We start from the raw sequence: 10483 nt of genomic DNA on the forward strand, positions 1-10483 counted from the left end.
ATCAACATATGTCAAGTCGCGAATTTACACAGGATGATTTTGTCAACACGCGAATTGCAAGAGAGCAAAGTTTTACGCGATTTCAAGAGAGGACGCTTCCATGAAAGGATGTCAATTTAAGACATTTAATTATGATAAGTCAGCACCGAATATTGTTTATGCTTTGCAAGAACGATAAAGGATATGAACATGAACTGGAACGGAACTAGTGAACTTTCAAACTGTTTAAGTTGAACTCTTGAAATGCTATTCATGACTAAATGTTTGTTTTGAAATTTGATGTTTTATACTCATACATGTACATGTACATGTATATATGTAAGTTTGTTGAGTTTCAATATTTCTTTGTGTTATCACAATTGGGATGTTTAAATTGAGGATGATTGAACATACATGTACCGTACACAAATAATTAAAAGAGAATATTTTGTTAAAAATTTGTTCAAGGTAATGATTGAATTAGCCTCAGAGTTAAAATCAGATACATTTTGTTAATATAAAACATACCAGAAAGAGAGAACTCAAATAGGGTTAAAGGGAGAAAGTGTTTTGAAAACAGTGTATTTGTTGACATAGAAAGTTAGAAATTTCATTTTATTAGATGTTCAGAACATTAACATGAATGAAAAGATTTAAATATATGTGTCTGCACTCTGCAGTGTAGAGCATTATAAGGAAGTTCAGATTGTGTTATATTTAAATTGAGGATTAACATGTTTAAGTGTAGTAAGGAATGTTATTTAGTTTTATGTGCAAATGGCAAGGATATTTGCATGTGCTTAGTAGTCAATCCACAATGTGACTTCAGTCATGCAGGTAAACTTCGGACAGATTGATATATGCAAATAGAAAGAACAAGGTTAATGTTCAAGCAGAAGTGTAAGTATTACATGTATGAAGATGGTATTATGCACAATGCTAAATATTTCCTTTTTTCTATTGTTTGAAAGTACATGTGCATCTACGTTATTTCGATGTTCCTTTTATGTTGATGTACATGTACATCAGTTCGGTTCAATTGCAGGTGTTCAGAAATTGTTTTATGTTTAAGTAAAAACAAAAGGAAAAATGTTAAAGGTAGTAAATACAGCCACTAATTATTCTTGTTTTGGAAGAACAATTCTTGTGTTTGGATTTCATATTACTGGTTTATTTCCAGAGTTATTTTTTGAAAGGCAATTATAACGAAAATGGTGTTTTTGATAATTTAATTACCATAGGTATTACATTTTGACAAAAGTTTGACAAAAGTTTGACAGCTATGAGTAAACATTGAAAATATTTTGATTTAAAGTTATCATTGATTCATGATTATTTTGTATTGGATGCTTTTGTTGAGTTGATACAGGAATGTTTATAGTAATCCAGGGATTAAGCTCGATTTTGCAGAATTTAGTGTATTCTGTGCATTTAGATAGTAGAAGCCAGCAGAGTATGGAGAGATAAGTGTTACATCTCATTGTGATTATGATTTGTTTTGGAAACAGTTAGGTATTATATTAATAGAAAGTGTTTGAATTTAATTTTACCTAGGTTATGAGACAATATGAAGAAAATGGTTGTAAACATTTGATAATACATGTAGATAACAGTTGGTATTTTGTTAATTTACATCAGTGGTGGACAATTAAGTTTTGGTTAAATAGATGTTAATCGTTGCATCCTCTAGCTGCAACTGGGGGGAGGAATGTAAGGATCAAGATATAAGAAGCCAAATTTAGTTTTTGTTTTGAGGATACCGTAGATTGACTGGAATTGTTGTACAAACGTAGCTAGGCTTGTCACATGGAAACTACAGATATGATATGATGTGGGCACGGATTCAAGGAAGGAAAACTTTGTTTTACCTACTAAACTACTACTATTATTGCTACTTTGTACATTCCGGTGTATGGAAATGATTGGAGTTCAGTTGAGTGTTAATAAACAAAGAACCATGAAATTACCACATTGTCTCAAGGATCATATGTAGATATCTCTACAATTATAAAGAACACATTAATAAAGGAGCAGAACTAGAGGTCGTATGAGCGGCACTAGCGGTCGGGTCTGTGATATAAAGAACACATTAATAAAGGTGCAGAACTAGAGCTAGAGGTCGTATGAGCGGCACTAGCGGTCAGGTCTGTGATATAAAGAACACAGTAATAAAGGAGCAGAACTAGAGGTCGTATGAGCGGCACTAGCGGTCGGGTCTGTCATAATTATAAAGAACACAAATAAAGGAGCAGAACTAGAGGTCGTATGAGCGGCACTAGCGGTCGGGTCTGTGATATAAAGAACACATTAATAAAGGTGCAGAACTAGAGCTAGAGGTCGTATGAGCGGCACTAGCGGTCAGGTCTGTGATATAAAGAACACATTAATAAAGGAGCAGAACTAGAGGTCGTATGAGCGGCACTAGCGGTCGGGTCTGTCATAATTATAAAGAACACAAATAAAGGAGCAGAACTAGAGGTCGTATGAGCGGCACTAGCGGTCGGGTCTGTGATATAAAGAACACATTAATAAAGGTGCAGAACTAGAGGTCGTATGAGCGGCACTAGCGGTCGGGTCTGTGATATAAAGAACATATTAATAAAGGGGCAGAACTAGAGGTCGTATGAGCGGCACTAGCGGCGGTCGGGTCTGTGATATAAAGAACACATTAATAAAGGAGCGGAACTTGAGGTGATTCTTTAGATCTTCTACAGGTGCCCTTTTCATTTCTTAATTTCCAACTTTCTTCATATTTACTAGTATAGAGTTGTTTATTTTTAAAACATGTAAATCCGATTAATATGTTAAAAATGTCCCCACATCACAATTAATATCACCATCACATTTTACCTATCAATTTATGTTAATGTGTTTAAAATGTAAAGGCTCAAAATCTAAATATTACGAGAAAAGGAAATGAAATGCTTTGTCCATTCTCTCTTTGTTACCTTTTTTTTTACCCACTCATCCATGTAAGTTCGATTTGTTTTATGTATGATGTGAAATATACTGAAGTTTTCATTATCATTATTGTTAGTTTATTCCTTGAACTAATGTGATCGTTTCCATATTAATGTACATGTATTTGTAATTTCTCTTTATTGAACTTTGTAATCTTTGCAATATATTGAAGTTACCATTATCATCATTGTTAATTTATTCCTTAAACTAATATGTGATCGTTCCATATTGATGTACATGATTATTTGTAATTTCTCTTTATTTCTTTGAACTTTGTAATCTTTGTTTGTATCAGTCGCCGACTGTTTTAACATTGAATTTTGACACAATAAACCGAAATGAATGAATGAATGAATGAATGAATGAATCACAAGCGGAACATTATTTTACGACAAAATATGGCTAAATTTGAGAGCACCGGTAATCGTTTTCATTGTATTTGGTCGAATGAGGATCTGAGAAGTACATGCATGCCGCACTGGCATTATGACTAGCATTATGTCGCGTTTGTATTACGCGCGCGCTGTATAATGAATATGCATGAAGTGTGACGTATCCTTTGACTCGGCCACGCCCCGACCTCTAGTGCCGCTCTTCGTATGCTATCCGTTGAGGAAGTGCTCTGAACACGAGGTGACACCAACGAAAAAAATACACGGTGGCGACGGGCGATTCGCCCCCTAAACCTCTGAAATCGCCACGGTAAAAATCAAGACGAGGGCGAAAAAAAATCAATATATCATGAAAAATCGCCCCCGCCATAAATTGATATTCCCTATGAATTAATAAACCAATTTATTGATGGGTCTGAGTGAAATCTCCGTTCCAACTACCAACTCCAAAACTAGAAACTTCCATCAACATTTTAAAAGTTTTGTGAGTTGCAGCGGATCGGCGGTCGTACCTACTGTAGCTAGATCTACAGCGGTATCCGCCTGCCTGCGCCTAAGCTCCCGGCGGCCGGACAGGCCACCGGCCCCGATGTAGTTTCGTGCACAGCATGAATGCATACGCAGTTCGCACAAGTTCACAATACACAGAAACGTACTAGCTCAGCTCCAGCGCGCGTCCGCACGCTCCTTGTATGAAGCAAATAAGTATTTGCGAGTGACGAGAGCTCAACTGCTAGCGACCAAATTCATTAATTGGTACGTAATATGTTTATTTAGTCTTTTTTCTGGCCCTAATTTTTATCATGGACAATGCAATCCCATTAAAAAAAATGTTATTCCGTCTAAAATTGTGTTATTTATAAGTTAAAACTATTAAATGCGAGTATATTTTTACTGTTGTCCCACATACTGATATATTTGTAATAACGAAACGTGCAAAATCAATGCCGGATTTTTTCCTGTAAAATCGGTATAAAACAAGTTTCGTACACAGAAATTGAATTTTGTTATAAAAAAACCGTAAATAAATATATAAAGGATGTTCCTACTCCTCAGAATCTTTCTTACAACTGTTTAATTAAATTAAATTATTTATATACGATCGATGCCAGGCCAATTGTCATGAGTGATGATGACATCAATTTCTGTCTACGAAATGAAACTAGCTTTGGCTTGGCCTTTAGAATTAGAGTCTATAAAAAAAAATAAGGCCATGATTTTGCATGTTTCGGCATAACAAATAGACCCTACATCGGTATGTGGGACAACAGTAAAAATATTTACTCACATTTAATGGTTATAAATGGTCTAAATAACACAATTTTAAAGGGAGTTGGTCTACATTTTTTTTTAATGGGATTGCATTGTCCATGATAACTATTAAATTTGGGACAGAAAAAAAGACTAAATAACATATTACCTACCAATTTGGTTGCTAGTAGTATGATGGCTAAGGAAAAACACAACTTATTGTTACAGCTTACAATATGGCTTGAAGGAAGTAGCCCCTTGGTTTTTTTTAGGCAATGGGGAAAAGTAGCCCCCATAAAAAAATTAATTCCTAGCCCGCGTGTCAGTGATAATATTTTCTTAGGATATGAAAAACGAACAGTTAAACAAAACACTCCTTTTGACAAGTTTTAGTTACATGTATGTAAATCATAAAGCCACACGTTTAACACAAAGTGAATAAATCATGGGTATCTGAATGTCTGCAATACTCTACATGACATATGTACGCTACAATTGTATCTATATTTGCCTTTGCTTGGAATTTAATTAGGTAAAACCGCGTTTAAAAAAAATACAACCTTTAAAAAAAAAAGCCCCCCTGAGCTCCAAAATAGCCACCGCAAAATAATTAAGGGGGCTATTTTTTTAAGGGAAAATCTGAAAAGAGCCCTCGTAAAAAAAAAAGTAATTTTTTGGTTGGGTGACACAGTGAGAGAACTGAATCATTGCCAGTGTAGTAAGACTGCATGATTGGATTAGGATCCAGGGATCAATTTAAAGGCGAGAGGGTGTGAATGTGAGCTGAGTGAACCCTTGCTGTAATCTCCCAGTCTTACTACTTTAATACCCATAAGGCCTGTCTTCATTAGCTCGAGTTGGACAGATAGCCCGCTATTTCTGGTTCTGGAAATTAGCCCGATCACGAAATAGCGGGCTATTTGCTCGGGAAATCTTTCCAAGATATCTTGGGCTAGTTTGCAAAATAGCCCGCTACAGTATTTGTCCGGTCCGCCTTCACCAGCCCGAAGACTTTCACTACATGTATAGGCGAACACTGAGCAAAATATCTCGAGCAAATTTCTTGTATGCCTAGTACTGCCTACCTGGCTCAAACCATCAGCTTTGTTTCTGCTGATCTATCATCATACAGTAACCATGTGGTCATGGCATGAGAGTCTGTTGATGGGAGCATTCTCTTTCTACACCTGTACCCATATCATAGTTTTAGTCATCAAATTACTTTTCCGCTCTGGCTCAGTCACAGCATCTGTTCGAAGTGTGTGCTGTTGAACATCAAGTCATCTGGGTTGTAAAAAATATATGATTTAAATAATGGCTTTCCTTTTTGAGCTATGGCCTATTGGTTTTTCAAAGCATTTGATATGTTTTCACTCCTTACATATTTAAAATTTGAATGGAATTATAAGAAACGAGGGGTTGTTTTCAGTACAATTTTCAGTCATAAATTTATTAGTGGATAGTGCAGACAATTTTTGATAAACTGCACAAAAAGGAAAGATAATTGAAAAGAACTCATGCATTTTTACAATATCCACATTTCACACTTGAGGGGAGAGACTGCACAAAAAGAAAAGATACCGGTAATTGAAAAAAAACTCATGCATTTGTACAATATCCACATTTCACACTTGAGGGGAGAACACTGTTATACAGTGCAACTTGTTAAGTTCCCTTTGTACCCTTTGTTCCTAACAAGATCTTATTACAATAAGGAAATTTTCTTGGTCCCGAGTAGTTTGTTCTTTACACCGCACTATCATTCTCCAACTTGAAAAGGGAATCTTGCACTCTTTGTTTGAGATTGGAGGAAATGCTCAATTATCTTGTGAAAGCACGTGGTTTTTCAAACCGCTTGAGATTTTCATTCTTAACAGTTAAAGCGATAAAGGTACAATACATGTATTTTGTATTGACTAATTGGGTTTAGTACGTGGAGGTATTGATGAAGTCATGAAACGGCCTACACGTGGTCTGCACGTGCTCTCTAGACAGTCTTCAGTTTCTGCCTCTCCTCCTTTCTGTGTCTTAGGAACATCTCAAATTCTAATGAAATTTGATTAAACCTCATCTCATTATTCATCTCATTTTCTTTTCATCAGATACATGTACATGCTGCGGTTCCTTCACAGTCATGCCGGATATAATCTCCCGCCAGTCAGCAAGGGTAACAGTGGTATCGTTGCTTGTTTGTTGCTGCATTCCCTTTGCCTTTCTTGACCTCAACTCTGGCTCTGGTGCAAGGCTCCCTCACAGGGTCAGGTTACAGAGACGCTATCCCACTGAGAAAAAGGTCATCGGCCCTAATTATATCCAACATGAGCTGCCTGCCATGCCCATTGATTTGAAGGTGAGTACAGAACAAAGTGAAAGCATGTGGTCAAACCACAATTAACAAGCACGTTGAGGGTGCTGTATACTTTTATAATTTATTGTACCAGTATAAATTCAACAACTAATGGACAATTTGTACTCAAGGATATGTGACTACATTTTATAACATATTTTCAATGACTGTAATATTTTTATTTTCATGGAGGCTTTGTTCTCTGTGGAATATGGAAATCAATCCTTACAACATTTAATAGTCATACTACAGTTTGAACCATTTTTTTTGGGATGATCAAATTTTAAATCCCCACCAAGCATGTAAAACAAAATTTGATATCCAGGAACGAAACAACAAAGAAGGAAAACAAGAAAATGTGATATGAGAACCAAACAGGACAGTGATTGGATATATTTTTCTTGAAAGGAAAAGGGTAAAAATTTTCTCCGGCAATTTAGTCTTTCTACATGCTTGTTAGTAACATGATATTAACCACTTGTCTTTATTACCATGACACAAATTTTATGGGTCTCAATATTGTGACACGCGTTATATTCTGATTGTGCTTTTTTATTTTAGGCTCGCTACGATAAGAGACGACTCCTAGGAAGGCATAGACTTCAAGCCCGCACATCCGCCATTGAGAGATTTAGACGTGATGTCCAGTCATCAGTAGATACTAAAGACTATGTCCCTCTAATGACCAGTGAAGAACATCAGCTTGACCTTCAGTGTGGATCGTGCTCTTTTGTAGCAAACTCAGGTAAGGAATCAAGGGAGTTAGGTTGCACTTTAGAGTTTTTGGCATGGATACATAATTCATTTTCTTTTTTTATCTTAACCATAATGATGGGTACTATCTTGTACTTGTACTCCCTGTTCACCCAAGCGAACACACCTCTTTCTGTTAACAGAAAATGACCTGTGCTTGTGTAATATTGAAATGTATTCTTTCCTTTAGAATTGAGATTGTTTTCATATATTGGTTCGCTTTTCTTCTGACCACTTACCAAATTATTCAAGCTGTATGAAATAGAAAATCACAAACGTCCTTGACCTAAGCATGTGATTTGTAAGAGCTGGTCATCTATCTGACCAGATTGTTTCCTGTAGTTGTTTAATATGAAATTGGGCAACACAAAAAGGACCAACAAAAGGCCCTGGGTCCTTTATTGTACGGCAGGTCAAATCTGAATTGTCAACTCACGCTCTGATTAAACGTAAATGATCACCTATTGTTGTGAGACCTTGGGACAATGCTTTTAGAATACCCAGCTCCACCTTACATGTACACACTGACCTGCACAACTTCCTCTCCTATCTGTTTATGTTAAACCTTTAAAGTATTATTTGTTATGAAATATTGGTAAGTTAGGTGATAGTTTTATTGGGCATAGTCACTGTATCCATCATATAAGAAAAAATGATTTAAAAATTGTATATTTTTATACATTTAGACTGAGCATTCCAATCCAATCCAGATATTTATAAAGCGCCAATATCTACAATGCAGTTGCCTAATCAAAGGCGCTGATGAGACTGGGAAAGACAAAAAAAGCAGTGACTAATTGTAAGCAATCTGAAATAGGTATGTTTTTAGTGGAGTTCGGAAAGTGGATAACTTCATAATATTTTAATTTTCTCACTCCATTGACACTCTTCTGTATTGTTTTTACTTTGAACATAGGCCTAATGAGACAGAGTTCATTAGGGAAGGAGATAGACCAAGCGGACTGTGTGTTCAGAATGGATGATGCACCTACCGTGGGATATGAGAGAGATGTAGGGAGAAGGACCACCGTCAGGGTTGTCTCATATTCCAGGTAAGATTCGTTGTAACGAGGACCGCGTCAGGGTCAGTCCTCTGGATCAAATTCTTCAAATTGTATTCTTATAAGCTTGCACATAGCATATATAATAGATGCTCTACTTTGATTATTTTGAATGCTGATTAAGTAAGGGTGTATTAACCAATATGCTCTTTTAGTTATTATCCATCTAAACTTTGAAAGGAATAAATCTATATTTGTTGACTGGATTTTCTCTAGCTTAAATGTTGTACTATTAGAGAATTTAGCTAGATATGGAAATCACATAATAATAATAATAATAATCTTTTTTAAAGTCCACTCCAAACTTTATTTATCCCGGCAGCCACTGAGCAGCGCCAGATCGACGTTGTTCTAGAGCATTCTTCCCCCCCCCCCCCCTGTCTCTCTCTCTCTCTCTTCCCCTCCCCTTCCTTTCCCATCTATCTCTCTATCTCTTCTCTTTTTCACCTTCATCTATCTCTCCCTGTTCTTTATCCATTCTCTCACCCTCTCTCCACCTCTTCTCCCGTATGTCCCTTACATCCCTCCACTATTATGTATCTTATCTAACCTTTGTGTCTTCCTTTTCCATTATTTTATCATAGCCTCTCTGATGTGGCTTTCCAAGCAGACACCCTGCTCGCCCTCAAGCCCAGCGCCACCCATCTCATCTTCCATGGGCCGGAGCATGTTTACTCTAGCAACCAATTCCAGAAATACCTGTGGCGTATCAAGGCATCCCAGCCTGATGTGGAGATGTATCATGCTGGACGGGGTCTAGAGGACAGGGCTGACTTTGAGCTTCTCAAACATACAGGAACCTCAAGGTGAGACATGGAGTCTTGTACAAAGTTACCAGGGCTGTTCTTTCTCTTATCTATATTCACCTGTAACTATGAAACTGAAATATAGCATCAATACTTAAAATGCCTTTATATATGTTCCAATGACTTGAATATAATGATTTCCCATTAAAGGATATATTAATCTTAACCTTTACTGCAGTAACCTTTATTATAGGAGTTTCACTCTGGAAGTATATTTGAAGTTTTGTGCCTTCAGATTGTGGTGTTGTGCAAAATATAGGTTTAGAAAACATGTTATATCTATGACAGGATGTAGTAAAGTCAGGGAAAGCAGGTTTCTGGAAAAGACCCAACAAAATCATAATCACTTGTGATACATTTACATTTACAATTGTACAATTAAACAACATCTGTCATATTGTCATCTTCCTTGCATTCCTGCATCAGGCATGCATCCAGCGCAGAGTTCTCTACCGACATGTACACTTTGATGGCTATGAAGGACACGTGTTCATCTATCACAGTCTATGGAATGCTCCCCAAGAATTTCTGCAGGTGAGATACATGACTAGCTCTAGATACATCTTGGGTTGGTAACAATACCTGGCCTGATCAGTAAGAATGATCACGAAGAATAACACACGCTTACAGATACATGATAAGGTGGTGTTAAAGCAAACATTGTTTTTGTTGCTGATGTGTGGATATCCAACATTGAGTAGTAAATAATGTTTGTTGCAGTTGATTATTTACACATGAAGTATTGATTTAACAAGGGTTTGATGTGAATGGTATTTGATCTGTACCCTACAATGCGTCAAATATCACACTGAAGTAGAAAGCACAGAGAAAGTTTGGCAATTACCTCAATATTGGTAGAAAGATCACCTGCTTACTGTAGTTTTAGAAGATGAGGAATATGTAATTTGGAAATAATGTCATTCCATCACTCAT

The 10483-nt window shown here is 36.5% G+C and overlaps 1 protein-coding gene across 1 annotated transcript in view; it reads left to right on the forward strand.

The window, feature by feature from the left end:
* LOC100891500 (alpha-N-acetyl-neuraminyl-2,3-beta-galactosyl-1,3-N-acetyl-galactosaminide alpha-2,6-sialyltransferase) overlaps positions 1-10483 on the forward strand; it is a 37077-nt gene that overhangs the window by 18782 nt on the left and 7812 nt on the right. Inside the window, exons 2-6 of the mRNA XM_003723598.3 lie at positions 6686-6933; positions 7492-7675; positions 8600-8735; positions 9329-9550; positions 9977-10084. Of these exons, the coding sequence (XP_003723646.1) occupies positions 6718-6933; positions 7492-7675; positions 8600-8735; positions 9329-9550; positions 9977-10084 (866 nt within the window). The 5' untranslated portion in view covers positions 6686-6717. The remainder of the gene's footprint in view (positions 1-6685; positions 6934-7491; positions 7676-8599; positions 8736-9328; positions 9551-9976; positions 10085-10483) is intronic.

Source organism: Strongylocentrotus purpuratus, unplaced genomic scaffold, assembly GCF_000002235.5.
Source record: "Strongylocentrotus purpuratus isolate Spur 01 unplaced genomic scaffold, Spur_5.0 spur5_scaffold_14, whole genome shotgun sequence".
NCBI classification, from domain to species: Eukaryota; Metazoa; Echinodermata; class Echinoidea; order Camarodonta; family Strongylocentrotidae; genus Strongylocentrotus; species Strongylocentrotus purpuratus.